The sequence below is a fragment of the Cardiocondyla obscurior genome, linkage group LG04 (genome assembly GCF_019399895.1).
Source record: "Cardiocondyla obscurior isolate alpha-2009 linkage group LG04, Cobs3.1, whole genome shotgun sequence".
Taxonomy (NCBI): domain Eukaryota; kingdom Metazoa; phylum Arthropoda; class Insecta; order Hymenoptera; family Formicidae; genus Cardiocondyla; species Cardiocondyla obscurior.
In genome coordinates this window covers 10,272,106-10,294,481 of record NC_091867.1, presented here as the reverse complement: position 1 = coordinate 10,294,481, position 22,376 = coordinate 10,272,106, and the positions used below count along the sequence as shown (strand labels likewise).

Below are 22,376 nucleotides of genomic sequence, written 5' to 3'. Positions count from 1 at the left end.
AAATATAGAATGAGAATAAAATTTAAAAATAAAATAGAACAGTTATAATTAAACAGAAAATTAAATTAATTTATTTTTAAACAAGAATTAAATATAAGTAAGTTACTTATCACTCTATAAATTAACGTCAAATTTTAAAATAAATTTATTCTTCAAGCTGAAATTGGAGCGGACTTCAATATTTTGGAATATGCGGATCCTGAATTGGACACAATCGCGGGTGGAGAGAAATCTAATATTCTTGATTTGGATCTCGAACAAGTTGAAGTTGATTCCAAAGACGATAAGCAAAAAAAGGAAACCAGAGACGAAGAACAAAAGCCAGATTTGACTGGCCCGTCCTCCGAAATTACTGATTCCTGTTCGACGAGCACGAGTTTGACTTTGACAGAAAATTCTAATGTACCGACCATGACATCACCGCAATCGACGTCGCAGACAATGCAAGCCCAAGTAGTGCAGCAACAGATGCATCAACAAGTGCAACAAGCGGCGGCAATGGGTCGATTGATCGCGCCAGGAACAAGGCTGCTTTCACCGGATGGGGCGGTTGGAGTGGTAACTTCCACAAATACAGTAACTGTAAGTTATCCATCGAATTTTCCTGGACATCCGCAGAGACTATCGCAGGCACATATACAAGGTAAATTTAAAACTTAACACAATGCGTTATTCGCACCTGTTGGAATTAAAATATTTTATTTTTTTACTTTTATTTTATATAAAATAATATCTGTGAATAAAAAATTTATATTACACGTTTTATATGAGTATTTAATATCTATTGTTAATATTTAACACGTGTTTTTATTATAGTCTCGCAACAACAACGGTTGGGCATGCGAGTTGCGGCGGCGGTACCAAATATGCCGGGCAGAGTAGTCGCTGTAAATCATATGATTGGTCCCAGGATGCCACTGGCTCCTCCGCCGCCGCCGCCGCCGCCACCGCCACCGCCGCCTCCTTATCCAGGACCTCCACCGCCATATCCTGGACCAATTCAAGTAAGTATCGATGTTCATATCTTTCTTTTTAAATTTATGCCTCGCTTTGATACTTAGTTTTTTTTATACAGAGAAGAATCAAATAAATTTTAAGTAAAAAAAAATATATATATAAATTAAATTTACATATAACGTATTATTTTAGTTGAAAAATAATTTTACTAACTGCCTGAAAAAAAAAATCATAATGTTAGATCTTACTTTTTTTTGCGTTTGTGTGAGTGTGTACGTGTGTATGCGTGCGTACGTATGTATGTAAAAAATAAAAGATTTATAAGGAAAATTTACAAAAGTAAATAAAATTAACTAAATACTGATATTTCTATAATAACAAATTAATATTTTAATACTTTATTTTAGAATCTATTAATAAATAATTTATTACATGATATAGTTTGTTACCATTCTATAATATACGATTAACAAAACATCATTGCATGAATAATATATGTGTAAATCAGTTTCGCACATTTGCTGAATTTATTTCAAAAATATTTTGCGCGGCTATGCAGTATCAAAGTAACTTTGCATAATTTATTAAGCTGCATTTTTGGGGTAATAAATATTCTTAGAAGTGTTGAGAAATATTATGTTGTAATTTTATTTACAAATCATTTATGTGAAAGTCGCTCATGAAGTGTGTATAATATGTGAAAGTATGTTATATAAAATAATTTTTAATAACTACAGTAATAAGTATTAATAAATTATTTAGCAAAGTAAAAGAAAAGCTTAAATACACTATTTAGAAAATGTTTAAATGGCAATGAAAATATGTGGTAAAAAAACTGCTGGTGTTTTTTTTTGGCCTGAGTGTGCAAGTTTGCAATTTGCATTTGGTGTTGGTGCATGTCTAGATGGGACTATGTCCGGGTGGTGGTGGTGGGCGAGGTATGCGGCCCTCAGTTCATATGACGGGGCACCAAGTACCGGTGGCGGGTCCGCCGATGGGACCCGTATTACCGCATCCTCACCGGAGACCTTTGCTTCTGCAGGTGAGCGAGATTTGGGGCATCCTTTAACAATGATACAAGAACGTAAATGATTCCAGAAAGAAAATTTTAGTCTTTTAGAACATAATTAAATAATTTAATATCGCAGAAATTCATATAATAGATTTTTTTAAATAGTAATATCAATAAAATTTGCTTGCAATTAATTCGTTATATAGTTTAACGTAAAGAAATAAAGATAATCATTTATATTTGTTTATAAAATTAAATATTAATTACAAATTTGAGAAAAATTTAAGTAAAAAAGTTACAAATATTTGCACATTTCGCACCCTTCTTTATAAGCACTTTTTTTTTTAATGTTTGCATTAATATTGCACGAAAATAATTTTATTAATATCGACAAAACTTTGCCTAATTTAATGAAGCATTGTGGGTCCAGATTATTGCTTTTTATAATTAATGCATCGATGTTAAAATTGGTTTGCATGTTTAATTGTGTATGTTTTCAATTTAGACCATAAATTTTTCTTTTTTTTGTTTCGACATCGATATTTATAGTAGAAATTAAAAAAATCTTATATTACATAAATTAGTTTGCAATATATTTTATTTACATGTTTTATCTATATTTATTTTTCCTCGTACACACACATACACACGTGCGCAAGTGCACCCACCCACCCACGCACGTATACGCACTTACTGCTCTATAATCACATATTTAATTTTAATTTTAGCTGTCCTTACAATTTATTCAATCCTAATGCAATCACAATTTTAACCTTTAGACTTCAAAGTAGCACTTCTTGTATCAAAAATCGACCTTGACTGTCAGCAGTCGTGTTCACAGGAGCAGCCATTATTACTGGAAGAGCTGTTAGAGCAGGAGAAACGGGAACAAGAAAAGCAGCAGCAACAACAGCAGCAAACGGAAAATGTCACCGGAGGAAATCTTTTAAGCGACAGCGATTTTGAAAAACTCAAAGCTGATGTTTTGGGAACTACGTCGCCTCCTCAGGGTATGGTGCCCGTGATAAGACCGCCTTGTACGGCGAGATCACCCTCTGCATCTAATACTAACTGGCAGCAAAATGTCGCTACTGATACAGCGGCAAAGCTTGCAGCAGCGCAAGTAGGTTCGAGACAGCCGATTGCCACCCAGACGCCGCCTGAACGTTAGTAGTTTTTATGTTTTTTTTAATTAGATTATTTCATAATACGATAGTTATATGTTTTAAACAGTTTTTTCTATTAATACAGCCAGAGTAGCTACGTTTAACATTTCGCAAAAACCAGCACCACCGACACCGCCAGAAAATATAGTTAGCGAACAAGATCGACAAGTGCAGATGCAGTATGAGCAATGGCTTAATCAAAATCATCAAACATTAACTTCTCAATTAAAATATTATGAAGGAGAAGTTCAGAAACTTCGTAAAATAAGAAAGGTAAATAATTATATCAATTAAATTTATATATATTAATAAAATTATTAAATTAATAAAATTAATTAATTATAATTAATTAATTATAATTAAAAAATTAAAAAAAAATTATAGAAATTAAATAAAAAATTAAAGAACGATAGATTACTCAAAATATTAGTGAAAAATGTTTATATTTATTATAACATAATTTTTTTTTTAGTCTCTTAATAGCAAACAACGTCAGCTTCGTAAATCTGGCAACGAGTTAACAGAGAATGACGCTGCGGAGCTGCAACGAATTTCTAGTGAACAAGCCGTTCTTCAAAAACATTTAGATACTTCACGTAAACAACTTCGCCAACATAGCGTATTAATTCAAGAATATCAGAACAAACAACAGCAACGACAGACTCAGTCTCAACCGAATGAACCTTGTTCTCCGTTAATGTCACCCTCTCAACATTCACCGATGCACTCTCCAGCGGGATTAGTTTCTCAAAGCCCTGGGCCGAGTATGATTCAACATTCACCGGCAACTCCATCAATTGTTCAACATAGTCCAGGTACACCACTGCTTCAACACAGTCCAGGTAATCCTCAGTCGACTAATCCTGGTACAATGTCACCTCATAATGTTCAACAACAATCGCCGAGAATTGGCACTCCTCATTCTCAAGGTGACGAAAGTCCGTTCAGTCCAGGGCCAATGCCTTCTCCAGGTATATGTAATCCTAATACGACTCGAATGACTTCACCACAACATAGAGCCATTATCGGCGGAAGATTAGCAACTTCTCCCGGTGCCTTTACACCGGAAACGCGAAATCAGCAACAATTGATGGCTGATCAAGGCGTGAGAGTTCATAGCTTATCTCAAAGATTTGTCAGGCCACCAGAAGGAGCGCAAAGGAGAGGAGTCGTTTATAATCCGCAAGCAGGACAACAATTGCTAAATCAACATCAACAGTTATTACAGAGGCAACAGATTATTCAACAGCAGCATGAAAATGTTACTCAGGAACAAGGACAAGGTACTATTGTGCGTGGCACACTTCAACGACAAGTTTTTCAGCAACAGCATGACGGTGTTACTCGACAACAAATTCTTCAACAACAAAATGAAATCTCTCAAGATGGACAGAATGTTATTGCTCAAAGAAATTTGCAAATAGCGCAACAACGGCAACTTCTTCAGCAGCAGCAACAACAAACCGATATTATTTCTCAAGAAGGACAAAATGTTAATCAAAGAAATTTACAAACGACTCGTCAACAAATTATTCAGCAGCAACAAGAAGGCATTTCTCAAGATGGGCAAAATGTTATTACTCAAAGATCATTGCAAATAACTCAACAACGACAGCAAATTCTGCAACAACAAATTCTTCAACAACAGCAGTCCGAAAATATGTCACAAGAAGGACAAAATTCTATTAATCAAAGATCATTGCAAGTAGCTTCGCAACAGCAGCGACAAATTCTCCAACAGCAGCAGCAGCAGCAGCAGCAACAACAGAATGATATTATTTCTCAAGAAAATCATAATGTTGCCGCTCAAAGAAATTTACAAATAGCACAACAGCGACAACTGCTTCAGCAGCAACAAATTCTTCAACAAGTTGCGTCGCAAAATATTACTCAAGAGGGACAAAATTCTATCGGTCCTCGAACGTTACAAATGATTCAACAACGACAGCAAATACTTCAACAACCAGAAAGTAATTCTCAGGACGGCCAAATTATTGTTCAAAGGCATCTGCAAATAGCACAACAGCATGAAAATGTTACACAAAATATTTCTCAAGAAATCGGACAAAATGTTGTTCAAAGAACTTTACAAATGGCACAACATCGTCAACAAATTCTTCAGCAGCATCAGCATGAAAATATTTCTCAAGATGGACAAAATACTGTTGTTCAAAGAAATTTACAAATAGCTCAACAACGACCACAAATTTTACAACAGCATGAAAATGTATCTCAATCTATTTCTCAAGAAGGACAAAATGCTATTGCTCAACGATCTTTGCAATTGGCTCAACGACAACAGATTCTTCATCAACAACAGCAGCACGACGTTATTTCTCAAGAGGGGCAGAATTCTATAACTCAAAGATCGCTTCAAATGGTTCAACAACGTCAACTACTTCACCAACAACATGAAAATATTTCTCAAGAAGGACAGAGTTCTATTAATTCAAGATCACTTCAAATAGCTCAGCAACGTATTCTTCAACAACAACAGCAACGGCAATTTTTGCAAATGCAACAACAAAAACCGCCAAATTCACCGATGGTATCTCAGCCATCAAATTCTCCAAGTCCACAACTTCATCAGCAAATTCAACAAAGTTATGGACAACCTCCAAGTTCACCTATGGTGCAACAGGCAACAATGGGTTCTCCAATGCTTCAACAACAGTTAAATCCAACTTCACAACCTCCTAGTCCAATGAATAGAATTTCACCGATGCTACATGCCAGTCACCATCATTCTTCAACAACTAATCAACCACCGAGCTCCCCTATGATGCCTAGAAGCCCTATGGTAGCCGGATCTCCTATGCAAATGCAACGAAGACAATCTACTGGAAATAGCCCAGCTATGCCAGATAGGCCTCAAAGTGTAGAAAATCCTGGAACTCCAAGAACACCTCATACTCCACACAATTTTGTTCAACAAAATGCTAATTTAACTACAAATTCAAGTGATCAACAACAAATCTCTCAGCAAGTTTCGCAGGAACAAAATTCTATATCAGATAATCTTTCGAGAGGCGGAGGAAATTCAAATAATTCTTTAAATCCAATACCTTTTGTTAATTTTGATAAAACTGGAAATTTTAAATTAGGATTAAAAGGTGGCTCGTTAAATGATCTTGAGCAGGATTCAAATCAAATTATTTTATCCGAAAGTTCCAACAAAAATGAGAAAAGTCTTAATAAATCTGCGAAACCGATACGATTTCCGAATTTCGGACGATACGGATGGTTTAGGTTAGGTTTAAGAGGCGGATCGCCGATGTGGTCAAGCAAAGCAGAAACTAGCAAAAGTGGCAAAGGATCGGAAACGTCTCAGATGAAAAAGGATCAGTTAATGGAAGAAAAAGCGAATACCTCGACGAATCGGAAAGCCTCAAGAATAAGCTCACTCGTCTGTGTTGATTACAATGATTTTGACGATGATTCACATACTCCACCACAAACTTCGCCGACTTTGGAGGTTAAATCAGCCGGTCAGAATTCTTCGTTAACCTCGGCAACTTTAGACAATGGATCTTTAACTTTGGAAAGTCCTGGAGAAAAATTAGAACAGCTTCCGGATACGACAGATTATGACGACGATAAAACTATAGTTAATACTGAAGTGACTTTGAGCTCCACAGCGCAACGAGACAGCGACGATATCACTGTCATCGATCAGTTTGGCGATTCAGATTTAGTTGACGTTATTTCGGGAACTTTAGAAGGTGATATGCAAGAAGAATATGTTCTTTTCGAACCCGGAATGGTGGTGGATATTTCTGCCGACAGTAACGACTCTCTTTGCCACGCTGTAGTGAATGATGCCAGTCAAGTTCACGATTTAGTGCAAATTTTAGAAATTGATAATTCGGAGTCGCAATCAGAAGAGCCAATTTTAAGTGACGAAGATTTAATTCCGTCTCATTCAAGGAATAAAAAGGGCCTGAGACTCGATATAGTGAGAACCTTACAGTCTGGAAAAAAATTAGTTGCTGTAACCGACACTCCAGAATCTCCAGATCAAGAGGAACTTCGAGTTGATCCTTCGCCAAATCCTTATTTAGATCAGTCACCCGATCAAGAACTCATGGTATCTTTGGTGAGTGAATCTGAAGTAGTTATTATTGACCCCACGACAAAATCTCCCGAGGATAATTTTTCTAAAAATTCCTGCGACGAAGAGATCGAGAAAACGGATAACCTACAAACTGACATTTCGAAGGAAAATACGTCTAATGAAAGCACAGACGATCAAACTAAATCTTTAAAACAAAATAAAAGTCCTACAAATTTTATTTTTGCAGATAAATCTTGTGCTAAAATATCAGTTTCAACTGTACACTCGACAAATAGTAATGTAACGAAAACGGCGATTTCTTTAACAAATACTGCAAATTCTTCAAATTTGACGTCTAATTTAACTTCTATTAGTTCCAATTCTCAATTGAATCCGGTTTCGATACAATCAGTTGTGACAGAGACGAAAAATGCGAATCAGTTTGACTTAAAAGATGTTCCCTCGAGCTCCTTTAGTAACCAAAAAAATGTTACATTATCGACGATGGCGAGTATTGTAGCTGATGCAAAGATAGCCGCAAAACTTAGTCAAACTGCTCTGGAAAATATTTCTAATACTCAACAAGATAAATTAAATCCAAAAATTATCTCTGCTAGTGAAATGCCGAAGATATTATTCTCGGAAAAATCTTTGACAACTTTTTCAAGTTCTCTAAATACAACAGAATCTCTGAGCAATCCAACAAAATTAATATTAAGTGTACAACCAACTTCTGTGACGCTTTCAACTCCGAAAATGTCGATACCGGACTTATCAAAGAAAGATATTGCTTTAAAAAATAAAGAGAAATTAATTGAAAGTCAAGAAATCGAAGCGAAAAAAAAAGAGGAGAAAGGAATTCAGGACAAAGGTAAAGACGAAAGCGATTCTTCGGATACGTCAAATATTTTTTCTGAGTCAATTGAGGAAAAGAAAACCGATCCGTTAAATACCACAGATGAATTGGAGAGTATGTTAGAGGCCATTCACAATCCCGCGGAAAATATTGGAAATAAAAATGATACTCCCACGACGACTCTTAAACGAATGTCACCCGTTACCGACGATTTATCGCTTGTTAACATTTTAGAAAATGACACCGAACCAGCGGAGAATGATAAAGAACAGACTTCTGCAGATTCTGATATTCAAAAAATAAGTAATAAATCGGGAGAAATGCAAAAGAATATCGAAGAAGTTAATAACGACAAAAATACAAATATAAATGAAAAAATTCGTCGAGAAGAATTGTGTACCGAAATGGAAAATTCAAAATCATTTCATTGTTTGAACGAAGAAAAAACTTTAATAGAAGAATCTTCCGATGATATTTTAGACATGTTACACAATATTATTTCGTCAAAACCAGAAATGGCAAATAGTAGCGAATTAAAATCAAGCCTTATTTATCAGATGCCAACTCCATTGGATACTTTGCCTTTAAATATTCTTCAAGACTCGCTAGATTTAGAACAAGAAAATCTCGAGAGCGATCAAGTTTCCTCAACTGATGTTAAAAGCGAAATAAAAAGTCAAAATCCTGAAGTGAAGAAAAGTACGCCGGCAACGAGTCAAGCTTCCACCTTGGTAGTTAGCACTGTGGCACAGTTGCAGAAAAGTACGACAACGGTTCCTCATTTATCGCCGCTTTCGAAACCAACAGAATTGACTTCTAACGTAGCCAACGTGTCTCATCAACTCAGGACGCTGCTATCGTCTCTACAAAGCAATCAAACAACGGTAAATCAAACTGGCGTGGTCACCATGGTTTCTTCGGTAAAATCTGGAAGCGTTTTATCTACTTCTACTTCTTTGTCGACGTTAAATTCATTAAATAATGCTCAAAGTGGAGTTTCGACTTTAACGAGATTAGATCAGAATCGCTCGCAACCTTCGAAGGATTCGGAATTAATTATGAAAGAGAAAAAAGAATTAAAAGAATGCAGCGGAGTTATTACCACAGTTTCGAAAGTCGGTAATAACGAGCAAATATTTAGAGTGACTTCTTCAGGATTGGCTTGTCAGACTACGACGGTTTCTAATATCTCGAGTACTTCTTCGGCTGTCGTTACTCCTAGGCCCATTACTACTACCATCTCTATCACTTCAAATGCAATGTTGAATGCTATGCTGGCTGGAACGACTTCTCTAAAATCGTCAATCGCTGGTCACAGTCGAAGTAATACTGTACCAACGCAATCTGCTAATTTATTGAGTTCCGTTTTGCCATCGACATCGATACAACGCTCTCAAAATCTTCAGGCGATTCTGCAAGTTAGTTCAGGATGTTCCACAACTTCTCGAGTACTTGTTAACACTAGCGCAACGGTAACAACCTCAATGCCGTGTATTAGAACTATTGTACCACCTTTAGCAACTTGTAGCGGAGTTTCAAGTACTTCTAGCATCCTCCAATCGACTTTGTCTCAATCTTTAAGTCCTCTTTTAACTGCTAATCAGAATCAATATAAATCAAGTCTCCTACCAATGGACAATAAAAATAATGATCTTGAAAATCAATCTGCGGCAGTGAAAAAAGATGAAGAGCCGAAAATTCAAGAGAAAAAAGAAATCGATTCTAATAAAAATTCTTCAAATTCTTTAAGATTAGAAGAATCTCAAAATGTATTATTAAAGCAATTATTGCAAAATACAGCCTGCGCTACAACTTCAGGATCATCTCAAGGACCGAGTTTACCGATAGTTCCTTCGCTAGAAGCACAACTGGCTCGACCAATTTTACCTACGCCACCATCCTTACTTCCGCAGTTGCTGAACGAAACTCCAACGCCGAAGCCGGTAATAAATAAACAAGTTCTTACGAGAGAAACTTCGTTTTTGTCACATTCGGTGACACCTTTAAAGGTTCAGAGTTCTCCGACTAAAGAAGAATCTGTTAAACCTCCTCTTTCATTAGCCGGCGCGACACAAAAAGCACAAACTGAAAGCTTAAAACAGCAAACGACAAAGTCGATTCCTATTTCGTCGGTAAGTTCTTCGGGAAGTTCTGTATCGAATCAACAGCCAGTTTCTTCGACAATAGCAACAATAAAAACGCCTCCGAATATGTCCACGAATCAACAAGAAACTGCCGGAAGTCAGAATAAAGTAGGAACAAGCATAAGTGAAGGGCCTCAAGTTCAACAACGCGTTGCCGTTTCTATTTCCAAGATTGCTTTGCAAAACAAACCATTAGTAACGTCTGGTATAACTTCAAAAAATGTTCAACTAGCGACCAGTAACTCTACTAATATATCTGGGCCACAAACTCAAGCCCCGCAAATTCAAAGCCAAACCACAGTTCAACAGAAGCCAGCACAAGTTGCACCAGCGGTACAACAAGTTCCTTCTTCTTCGGCTACTTCCGTTCAGCAACAAGTGCCTCTTAATCACGGACCCGTCGCAGCTTCGCCACAGACTGTCGTCGGGACCGCCGCCCCATCGGGTTCCAACACAGTGCCTTTAGTCGAGATAAAGAAGGAAATTAATCTTGAAGATGTGTTGTCCGCTGCTGGCACAACGCCAGTCAATCAGTTGCAGACGGATACCAAAGACTTTCTTACTACCAAAGAAGAACTTATAGATGGCTCAATGGATGATAAAACCGGTAAGTTTTTATATATTTTTTATATAAATTTATAATTTATTTTATATTTATTTTATTAATTTTATTTATATATACATTTATTTTTTATTTTATATTTATTTTATATATTTTATTTTATTTGTTTTTATATTAATTATTTTATTAATTTTATTTATATATAAATTTATTTTATATCTTATATTTATTTTATATAAATTGATAATTTTATCGAATTGTATAAATTACATTTGAAATATTTTAGATCTTAAAAAGTTGAAGAGGAGACAGTATCAACAGAAGAGAAAACAAAGTCAAGGAAAAGATGCTGCAACTGCACCTCAAAAGAAACGTTCCCGTAAAGTTTCACGTCTCGATGAGGATTATGATACATTCGTGGATAATTTAATGAACCAGTTACGACAACTCCAGCCAATGGCAGTTTTGGAACCGCATCTGAGTCGTAATTATGGAGTATGTCCGATCTTTGGAAGTGGAGATCTTGTTAAAATTGGAAGCCAAAAAGATTATAATGCTAGAATTGGTGATTTAATTGGAAATTACGGATCGGCTCGTTTACCTGGAATTTCTGATCATTACAATACACAACCATTTGGAGAATTAGATCCTTTGCCACCACAACAACCCCCGACTACGCAAAGAGGATTTTATGATCAAGAATTTCCGCCTTTAAAATTGGACGACAGTAAGCAAATATTTATTATATTCCATAAATTTAATATTAATTATTTTAATTATAAAAAATTGTAACCTAATCTAGAAATATAAGAAAAGAATAATAGCAAAGTATTAAAAATTTTTATAAAATATTTATATAAAGTATAAAATATAAAAAAAAATATTCTTTGTTGTAGCCGACGATAAAAAAGAGAACATGACGACAAATCGCGATGTGGATTCTCCTGATACCATCGTAAGTTCATCCTCGCCTGAATGTGTTATACCAGAATTTATGCATCGTTTCCCCGGACTGCGATTAATCGAGGAAGAATCTGATGAGGAAGCCGAATGGTTAAAACGTGTATCGCCTGTTATACCTCTAATTTCACCGATTCCAATTAGATTGAAACCTACTTACTTAAAAGATGCAGCTAAACAAGACAAAGAAAATCTCGGAATGCCTAAGTATGTATTTTTATACGTGTTAATACAAAGCATACGTATTTATTATTATTTTACATTTATATGCTTTACTTTAATTTATTATATAAAATATTATTTCTTAATAATATTATGTAATTTTTCAGACTTGGCAAGTCTCCTCCGATTCCTTTACGAGAAAGCGGAAATGTCACCGTCACTTTAACTTTGAATAGTCAAGCTGCCGATGACATAATGGGTGTACTTAAAGACCTTGCTAATATTCTGAATATAACACCACCTGCTGGTTATCAAATAGTTGAACGAACTACTACGCCTCCCAGTCAGAAATTAGGATTGTACAGGACTAAAGGAAAGGACGGCAAAGAGGGTAGTACGTAATTAATAAAATAATAATTATTTAATAAAAAATAGTTATGTTATACGAATAGAATATTAATATAAATATGTTATATAAAAATTGAAAAATGTTTTAATCAAATACGTAAAGTTAAAATGTGATTTTTTTTAATAATGATTTATCGTTTTTTCAGCTCCAATCGATATTCAAAGCATTCTAAATGGTGCGGCAAAATTCTGTCGTCATTGTGATGTTGTAATTCTTAATAGTTTGATTCGAAAGAAAGTATCAGACCTGCCATTTTTAAGTAAAGAAGAAGCTGAACCTGGTGACGAACTTTGCTTCTGTTCAGCGACTTGTTATGTGCAATTTGCTCTCATGCATCGAACACCATCCAACACTCAAGATAAGGTATGTAAGAAAATATTTTAATCGAATTAAAGAGTTCTTGATTTACAATATAAGATTCTTTCGATCTATTTCAATGTTTAACAAATACTTTATGTGATAAAACTTTTATATAATGTACATCAAAAAATATATATTAAATTTTTCTATTATTTTGCAGGCTGCAATGATAGTAGATCATTTATGCCACAAATCAGATGCTAAAATATTAGAAGATGACTTAAGAAGTCTAAAGAAATTCCCGATAAAACAACAACAGCAACAAATAGAAAGACTTGAGAATATAGAAATCAATAATGAACTAACAGAAATAAAAATAAAAACTGAAAAATTGGATAACGTTGAAAGTTCTGAAAATGAAGAGAAACGGTTTAAGAAACATTCAATTAGTGAAGAAATTAATGATTCTATTGAGTCTCAACCACCTGCGAAAATTTGGAAAGGTTTGAGATATAAAACGTGGTCGACGGGATCCATACAGCCTGCAACCAAATTTAAGAAACCCACTGATAGAGAAATTACCGAGGTAATTAAATAATTGCATAACAATTATTTCGAAAGTTTACGTGATTCTTTTAATACTTTACAAATTAATATATTATTATTTAAATAATATTTAATAAATATAATAATAAGCATTAAAATGTTTATGTAAAACTAAATAGAAAATATAAATTAAATTTTTTCTAGATGTTGTTTCGTATGGGAATCGCAGTAGCGCCTGCAAAAGCTGAAGATACTCGCCGTTGTATATTTTGCAAGAGTCAAGGCGATGCAACAGCCGACGGGCCAGCTCGACTACTCAATTTCGATGTGGATAAGTGGGTACATCTTAATTGCGCATTGTGGTCTAACATTGTGTACGAGGCTCAGAGTGGCGCACTTATGAGACTAGATGAAGTCCTACAGAATAATCTCGTACAAATTTGTATCATTTGTGAAAAATCTGCTGCCACTGTTAAGTGTTATAAACCGAGATGCACTAATTGGTATCACTTAGTATGTGCCATTAAAGACGGCTGCGGTTTTTATAAAGACAAGGTAATCATTCGTATATTAATTATCTAATATTATACAATAGAATTTTTATTTATGTTTTTTAAGGTTATAAACTTTCGTACAAACTCTTATATTTTATTTAATTTAGTCCACTTCTTTTTTTTTCTTAATCTTACGCTTTTTTTTTAATAAAAGCTATTTTTCTTTATAAAATAATTTTAAATATAATTTTTTTTTTTTTTTCAGACCATAGCTTGTCCTCAACACCTTGTAAAAGATAAAGATAAGGAACTCACTACTCTTTCCGTTTACCGTCGTGTCTACGTTCAACGCGATGAAAATCGTCAAGTTGCTGCGGTAATGCATCATTCCGACAATAAACATCTACTTCGTGTGGGTTCTCTTATCTTTCTCAGTGTCGGCCAGCTGCTTCCTCATCAGTTGCAAAACTTCCATACACCAAATTATATTTATCCAGTGGGCTACAAAATTGTGCGATTTTACTGGAGTATGCGTAGACCCAATAAACGTTGTCGTTATGTCTGTTCGATCCACGATGTTTCTGGTCGTCCAGAATTTCGCGTTCTAGTCCAAGAACCTCTGCAAGAAGATGTCGAATTAAGAGACGCTACTCCGCGAGCAGTTTGGAGTCGAATTTTAGAGCCGCTGGCAGAATTAAGGAGAAATACAAACTCTGTACAACTGTTCCCAAAATATGTTTCGGGAGAAGATCTGTTCGGTTTAACAGAGCCAGCAGTAGTGCGGGTACTGGAAAGCTTGCCCGGAATTGAAACTTTAACCGATTACAGGTAAAAATCTAATGTTATTTTAAAACTAATTTCGATGAATTGTTAGCTTTGGAACAACAATATATTTTTTTTTTCTTTTTCTTTTTTTTTTTTTAGATTTAAATATGGTCGTAATCCGTTGTTGGAATTGCCTTTGGCCATCAACCCAAGTGGAAGTGCGCGGACAGAAGCACGTTTGCGTAATCAGCTACCGTGGAAACGACCGCATACGCAACGGACAGGAGGTTTTGCTTTGCGTGGAATGCCATTTGGTTTACCAACTTGTGGTGGTGCCTCATCAATGGGTGGCGGAGTCTCTTCGACATTAGTTGCAGCAGCAGCTGGCGCTGGCGAGACTGCCTCTTGTCCATATTCGAAGCAATTTGTGCATTCGAAAAGTTCACAGTACAAAAAAATGAAGCAAGAATGGAGTAAAAATGTCTATTTGGCGAGATCGAAGATTCAAGGCTTGGGATTATACGCGAATAGAGATCTGGAAAAGCACACGATGGTGATCGAATACATTGGAGAGATTATTAGGACAGAGTTGTCGGAAAGGAGGGAAAAACAATATGAGGCTAGAGTGAGTATAAAAACATTTTTTTTAATAATCTTAATTTATTACATAAATGTACATACGTATTTAAAATTAATTATTGAATTTTTAGAATCGTGGTATATATATGTTCCGATTGGATGAAGAACGAGTCATAGATGCGACTTTATGCGGTGGACTCGCTCGCTACATTAACCATTCCTGTAATCCCAACTGTGTCGCTGAAATCGTTGAAGTTGAACGTGATCTTAGAATTATCATTTTTGCTAAGCGTCGTATCTCACGTGGTGAAGAGGTAATTATATATACATAAAATTAACTTTCTATTTAATATTATTTGCTTTATTTCAGAACTATATATTTTTATAAATTGTTCTTATATCCGTTGTATTTTAAATATTATATTAATGTTTTAATTTTAATTTTATTAATTTTATTAATTTAATTTTATTAAATTATATTTATCTTCTACTATAGTTGGCATATGACTACAAATTTGACATCGAGGATGATCAGCACAAGATTGCATGCGCTTGCGGCGCTCCTAATTGTCGCAAATGGATGAATTAAAAAGACTAAGACGACGACAACAGGAAACAAAATGAGATAATAGAAAGAAGAAAACTCAGTCTCTCCACCCTGCCCATTGTTATCATTGTTGCTATGTTATACATATAAGGTAGGAAGTTGTATAGATATAATTTCCTATAAAAAGGATAAAGATATATAATAAAACAAATTCTATATATAAATATATAAATATAAAATAAAGTTTATATTATACATCCATATGTATTATAGGTATATAGATATATATCGATATATATATCTATATAAATACATTTTATATATATATAGGACAACTGTAATTTAATTTGTAAAGTGCCATTGCGCAATATTAATTAGACAATTAACCCCGGATTTACTTCTTTATTATTTAATAGTTGACTAAAATATTGTTTGATAGAACAATGTAATAAAATTATATAATTATCCAATTTTCTAAGAAAATATTGTATATTTTTATGTATTATGTAATTAAGATTTATAATATTCTTAGATGTAAGTTTAAACAAAAACAAAATTAGTAAAAAATTAAATTATATATCAGTACATTATTTAGAAAGGAAGATTTTAAGCTTTTTAACTAACAAAAAAAAAAAGGAATATAGATTATACTGTAAAAACGTGCATTTGTTTTTACGATCGTAATAATACTGCAATATTTTTAGGTTTTTAATTATTCTATTTGGTAACTCGAGTAGATAATTAATTTCGTTTTTTCATACGAGAAAAAAAAAGAAAGAAAAAACGAAAGTAAGAGTTAAGATAAGCTTTTTTTTTTTAATTTGTAGGAGTGATCCAGGGTTAAAAACTAAGAGAAAAAATAAGTCGAAGAAGTTGTGGTGCTAATCAGAGACGCCATCACATTCCTCCAAAGTGTTGTACAATATATATTATAGTTGTCGTTGTGTTAAGAAAAAGAATATCGATTGCTTGTATATTATTGTATACGAGAAGATAGAAATATTGAGAGATCAAGAAAAAAAGAAAAATGAGTTATGTACGAACGAGGAGAAAGAGAATTTCAATCTTTGTGCTTTTGGTCCGATGATGATTTGTTGTAATATAAAATATTTACATAATTATAACTATTACTATCATCATCATGTATAATTATAATGGTATAGATACACACGCATATCGTGTGCACCGCACTGTTTCTGAGTGTATATATTATACATATATATGTGTGTGTGTATATATATACACATATTATATTACGAAGTAGTTTTATTTTCGAATCACCTGATATGTATGTAAAGCGCAATTGAGAAAATCTGAAACGATTTGGAAGAATTATACAATTATTATACCAATTTCATTATGCAACTGATTTTTAATAAAAAAAAAAAAATTATTCCCTTTTTAATCTCTTTTTTAATGCTTTAACTTTAGAAATTGGGGAAAAAGAAAAATAATTTATAATTTATTTTACCATAGAATTATGTATTACTGGATTTTCTTCAATCTGAGTATTGCCGCTTAATGATATCCAAGATGTAATTAACGATTTAATTAATTTAATTTCAGGGAAGTAAAGTTGCTCGAACAAACAATATTTTCTGTTACTTGATTGATCCTTCAGCCAATCAAGTAACAGAAAATTATTTTAGTTCCGATAAAACTTACTACAAGTCGTCTCAGTCGCCGCCAACAAATCGAGAAGGGTAAGCATTTTAGTTTATAACGTGAATAATTAAAATAAAATTCGATTGCACGGAAAAATCAATTTGAAGCTATTAAATAATTATAAAACTCTGGGAGACGTTATGTTTTATACTTTTATCAATCGTCGGAATAAAATTCCCCTAGAGACGTCAGTGTTTTCAATCGCTGCAATTACTATGGAATGTGGTAGCCCGGCTGCTTGGAGCCGGACGGAGGGGGTGGGAATAATAAAACGTTAGGCGTGTCGGCGTCCGTTTTTTTACGTGTGCGACGCTGAAAGCCGTGGGTTTCGCTCCAGGTACCGGCCTCGTCGTCGCGCCGGCGCGCCAGCTCTAAACTCTCTCGCCTGTGCATCACTTCGGATTGAATAGCGGAATGTCAAGGATACACGTGACCGCGACGCCGCGACGCCGCCGCGAGTGTACTTGGGCCGTAGGCGTACGGCGATAGCGTACCCCGACGAGAACGAAGCGGATAATAACGGAGGCGAGGCTACATCATCGGCGTCGCGATACATGTGTCCGCCGTCCGTCCGCGCGCGACGAGGGTGGGTATGCTCTTGTGGGGTAGCGAGCGGGCGGTAGCCTTTGTCGTGGAATGGAGACGGAGAGCGTGAAGTCCGGGGCTAGCGAGCATAGCCATAGCCACCACAGCAGAAGCTCCCAAAAGCATCGCTCCCACGGCTCGAAGCAGCATCACCGGCAACATTCTCACCGCACTACTAGGTACGTTTAATCATTGAGAATAGTTCTTCATTCGTAGCGAGTTACACCGCCGTTGCTATAACTCTATTTATCGGAGAGAATCTTCTGTGATTTTATATATATATGTATATATATTTTTTTTTTATGTTAATTTCTCGCGATCTTTTGTGACAGGAGTAATCGAAGTCAAAAGAAGGAACGACCGAATTTAGATACTAGCGAAATGGCTCCGTTTCAAACGACAGTGAATGTGCGGGGAGACAGCGTGGATAATTTGGGTCAGGAGGTGATCGAGGTGCAGATACTTCCGCAGGATGAGAATTGGGGAGAGAACACCACGGCTGTCACTGGCAATACCTCTGACAGATCAGAATCGACCGAGGACGTAAGCCACTGGCCGAACGAGTCCGACGGCACATTCGGTTCTAACTGTAATCGCTACATCGGCCCGATAGTGGCAACGATACTTGGAATATGTGCTTTTCTTAGTCCTATAGCCATGGTCATTTTGCCTAAACTGGGATTTTTTCCCGACTCGACAACGGTACTGACGATGCAGCAGAAGTTGCAGCTGTTGTCGTGCAACGCCGAATGTAAAGGCGAACTGTTAGGATTGGCCTTTAAGCTGATGCTGCTGGTCATCGGTAGCTGGGCAGTATTCCTGCGACCACGAGCCGCTACTATGCCGCGCATATTTTTATTCAAGGCGGGAGTACTGTTACTCACCACACTGTGCATTTGTACTTATTGGCTTTTTTATGTTGTACAGGTACTAATCTCGAATGTGATTTATGTAATCTTATGAATATGAATAAATTAATGATATATATTGTTATTAAAACGCTCCGATTTTTTTCAGGTCACCGAGAGTGCTAAGACTGTTGCCAATGGCGAAATAACAGAGTACAAAAGCTTAGTAAATTACGCAGGTACCCTTGCCAATACACTCCTGTTTATACATTACACCGCAGTGCTCCTTATTGAAGTTCGCCAATTGCAGCCTACGTTTTATATTAAAGTACGTAAAAATTTTTTTATTGCTAACAATATCTGATTGCGGCATGCATTTCGTATTACATATAAGTGATACTTTTTATTTGCAGGTCGTTAGATCACCGGACGGTGAATCGAGATCTTATGCGATCGGGCAGTTATCGATACAGAGAGCAGCCGTGTGGGTTTTAGAAAAATACTATACAGAGTTTCCGATTTACAATCCGTATTTAGAAAGGCTGCCGGTCTCAAAGTCCGGTAGAAAGCAATCGAGTTTCAAGTTTTACGAAGTCGACGGCGGAGTAACTGGCGGCATGCAGTCGCGCGGCGGTAGTGGAGACCGGGCAGTTCTTGCAGCGCAAGCACGTCGCCGTGATTCAAGTCACAATGAGCGCTTCTACGAGGAACACGATTACGAACGACGAGTACGAAAACGCCGCGCGAGACTCATTACCGCCGCCGAAGAGGCATTCGCGCATATCAAACGCTTGCATTCCGAGATAGAATCCACGCCGAACCCTGGGCCGATGGATCCTATGGAAGCCGCGCAAGCGGTGTTTCCTTCTATGGCGAGGGCTTTACAAAAGTACTTGAGAATCACTCGGCAACAGCCACGTCATTCGGTAGAATCTATTTTAAACCGTCTTGCTCGGTGTTTGGCTCAAGATGCGGCGCCACGCGCCTTCTTGGAGCCGTTCTTTGCTACGAGTCCAGTACTGTCGAACGAGAAAGAGAGACAAAAGCGATCGCATCATTGGGCCTTGGTGTGCGAAGGAGAACTGCCGTCTCGCCCGATCGCTAACGGTTGTGAGTTTCAATTGAGACAAGGCGAGATAGCGCTCTTGTGTACAGCGCACAGATTACCGCACTTCAACCTCACGGAACAATTGGCACATCCTAAATCGAATAAGTTTCTTCTACGATTGAATTCGGAAACTTCTGTTTAAGGTAAAGTAGATAAAATCGATGATAAGATACAGATTTTTATCCTCTGATGTTTAAGAAATTAAATGAAATTATTCTAAATATCTTAAGAAAAATGCTTAAAAGATTTTTAGCGAAAATAATGTTTTAATTGAAATAATGTTAATATAAAATATCTCTTGTGACGAGAATGTTTCTTGTTAGAGACGTTATTTTGCGCTGAAAACAATGTGATAGCTACTGAATTTTGTTTCGCGCACAAAACAATTTACTAAAAATTATTTCGATTAAATCTTATTTGCATAAAAGTTGTTTCAAATTTTTCTTAAGATCAAATCTTTATAAAGTATTATCTAGAACTTATGATTCCTGAAACTTTAATTATCATTTAACAGAATGATAATACTTAGACATTCTAACATGATAGACTGAGAAAAGAATAAGCCATGGATTTCTCGACAACGGTTATGATATATTCTCTTTTTGAGAAAGAGACACAATGACACTAATAAGTGACTCGTAGGTCTGAAGCTACCTTCAATTAATTATTACACAGTAATAATTAGGTTGTATAATATAAAATACTCAGTTTTTTTTTTTAATCTTTAAGACGTGGCTACGCACGCAAGTATATTTATTTATTCCATTGAATTGCATATCATGTAATTGTATTTATGTACACCTTAAATTTATGTAACTGGATTTTTAACGTGTATATATACACATTCTGAGGCACAATGTAGGCTAATTTTTAGAATGGAGGTTTACTTATCAAGCATACAGCAAGCACTAAATCCATTCGTATTCATATAATCATCTTTTACGTATATTTTTTACGTATTCTCGAATAAATATGCGTTAACAATTTTCTTTCTTTTGTTAAATATATAAATTTGGCATTCTATTTTAGAAGAGAAAATAAAAAACCAAATAATCGATATTCATTTTAGATTAAGAATAAGCATTTCTGATACAATTTCACAGCTCCGAACAAATTCGATGGTCGAAGGATAAGGGCTTGAATAGGAAAAAAAGTAAATAATCATATTTATATTAATTAATACGCATTCCTAAGTTTGGTAAACGGTAATTGTAATATCGTATTTACACGGAGATATGCTTTAATTATATAAAATTCACGTATGTGTTCATATGCATATGCGCACATATAGAAATACACACGCGATTCATATATTTCATTGTTAAGGGAAAAATATGAAATTCATATCTTAGTATCCTGTGTTCTGCGATGTAAGAGTACGCACAGTATATGCACACTATATTTATACAGCCTTTTATACTTTTAACGTTTTCTTTTTTTTTTCTTTTTTTTTTAATATAATTTTTACCTTGATATAGTATTTATGAAGTGCACTATAAACTGCTAAATGATAGAAAAATTCGGTACAGTTCTCTGTTAAGTTTGTCTTTAATTTTCATTATATTTAAATATTTCTGCGTTGTGATTAGATAAGAATTACACTTAGTTGATGACTTACATATTTGCATACACATGCTGCATGTGATTAAATGATCTTTTATGTTTACTCTTAAATGTTTGTTAATAATTATGACATGGGAAAGCATCGTCGATGCTTTATAGAAAAGAATTTTTTTTTTCTTTTAATAATTTTCTCTACTAGTCAGCGTTTCTTTATTGGGCTATTTAATTGCAACTTTCCGTCTTCCTTTAAGATCTATATTTACTGTAATAATCATGCGATACAAGCATTTATGAGTAAATTGTAAAAATAATTTTAAACACAAGTGATTAAATACGTGGATTGTAATATCATTTATTGATAATTAAGTCTCATTAATTACATATCTCTTGGCGCGCATCTTCAGGCGGATTAAGCGCATTCTTCCATATTATTTGATAACAAGATGAATTTGTGTAATGTATATAGCAAACAGAAATTCTACGATTGGATTATATATGTATATAATCGTACAAATCTCTTATCATTGGATAAACATTGGATAGAAGACAGCTTGGATTACAAGCTTAATGGGAGGAAAAGGCGAGAATTTTTATATCAAAGTAATTAATATTGTTGAATTTTTTTACCGCAAACCGAGATTATATATGTCTTCATCGCCGTAATGAGATTAATAAAGAGATATAAAAGCGTAAAGTTTCCTATGGGAACATGGGCTTTTTCTAAAAAAAAAAAAAAAAGCGTACAGTTTGTAATAAGCACACGTATCTTAATGCTTGTATTATTTTTATCATCGTATTGTACGCTAGGCTACGTTCATAAATTATACAAGATAAATGAATATATGACAAATTGTTTAGGCTTAGCCAGTTCAAGGAACCTTGACTTAAAAAGGTATCGAGATCAGGAATAATTTGTTTTATATTTTAGTATTATAATAAGTATGTATTTTATTTTCACTGAGCTTTGCTATGAATGTCTTTTTTATTTTATTTATATGTGTGCTCGTGATGACTGTGTACTATTTGAAAGATGAAATATATACATTTGATGTATAAGACGATATAATGTTGCATTAGACAGCTGGTCCATTTTT

The 22,376-nt window shown here is 35.0% G+C and overlaps 2 protein-coding genes across 15 annotated transcripts in view; both read left to right on the top strand.

Moving 5' to 3' along the window:
• The window catches only part of LOC139101815 (histone-lysine N-methyltransferase 2C), a 31,682-nt gene extending 14,776 nt beyond the window's left edge, over nt 1-16,906 (top strand). For 5 of the 13 annotated variants that reach the window (XM_070655247.1, XM_070655251.1, XM_070655246.1 and 2 more), the window contains 16 exons: nt 158-643; nt 817-1,004; nt 1,862-1,999; nt 2,796-3,135; nt 3,221-3,408; nt 3,608-10,796; nt 11,038-11,478; nt 11,648-11,918; nt 12,041-12,267; nt 12,428-12,645; nt 12,803-13,168; nt 13,333-13,683; nt 13,888-14,450; nt 14,547-15,012; nt 15,098-15,280; nt 15,463-16,906. In XM_070655247.1, coding sequence (XP_070511348.1) covers nt 158-643; nt 817-1,004; nt 1,862-1,999; nt 2,796-3,135; nt 3,221-3,408; nt 3,608-10,796; nt 11,038-11,478; nt 11,648-11,918; nt 12,041-12,267; nt 12,428-12,645; nt 12,803-13,168; nt 13,333-13,683; nt 13,888-14,450; nt 14,547-15,012; nt 15,098-15,280; nt 15,463-15,555 — 11,708 coding nt within the window. In that variant the 3' untranslated portion in view covers nt 15,556-16,906. The remainder of the gene's footprint in view (nt 1-157; nt 644-816; nt 1,005-1,861; nt 2,000-2,795; nt 3,136-3,220; nt 3,409-3,607; nt 10,797-11,037; nt 11,479-11,647; nt 11,919-12,040; nt 12,268-12,427; nt 12,646-12,802; nt 13,169-13,332; nt 13,684-13,887; nt 14,451-14,546; nt 15,013-15,097; nt 15,281-15,462) is intronic. The other 8 variants (XM_070655252.1, XM_070655243.1, XR_011545633.1 and 5 more) reach the window with 7 other exon arrangements.
• Nucleotides 16,907-17,427: 521 nt separating this feature from the next.
• Nucleotides 17,428-22,343, top strand: Vang (Strabismus domain-containing protein Vang). 2 transcript variants are annotated; one of them, XM_070655082.1, is made up of 5 exons: nt 17,428-17,942; nt 18,096-18,690; nt 18,781-18,939; nt 19,025-19,862; nt 20,234-22,343. In XM_070655082.1, the coding sequence occupies exons 1-4, from the start codon at nt 17,815-17,817 to the stop codon at nt 19,859-19,861; spliced, it is 1,719 nt and encodes a 572-aa protein (XP_070511183.1). In that variant the 5' UTR covers nt 17,428-17,814; the 3' UTR covers nt 19,862; nt 20,234-22,343. The 2 variants fall into 2 exon arrangements, with proteins under 2 accessions (XP_070511183.1, XP_070511182.1); XM_070655081.1 differs by having other exon boundaries at nt 19,025-22,343.
• The last annotated feature ends 33 nt before the right edge of the window (nt 22,344-22,376 follow it).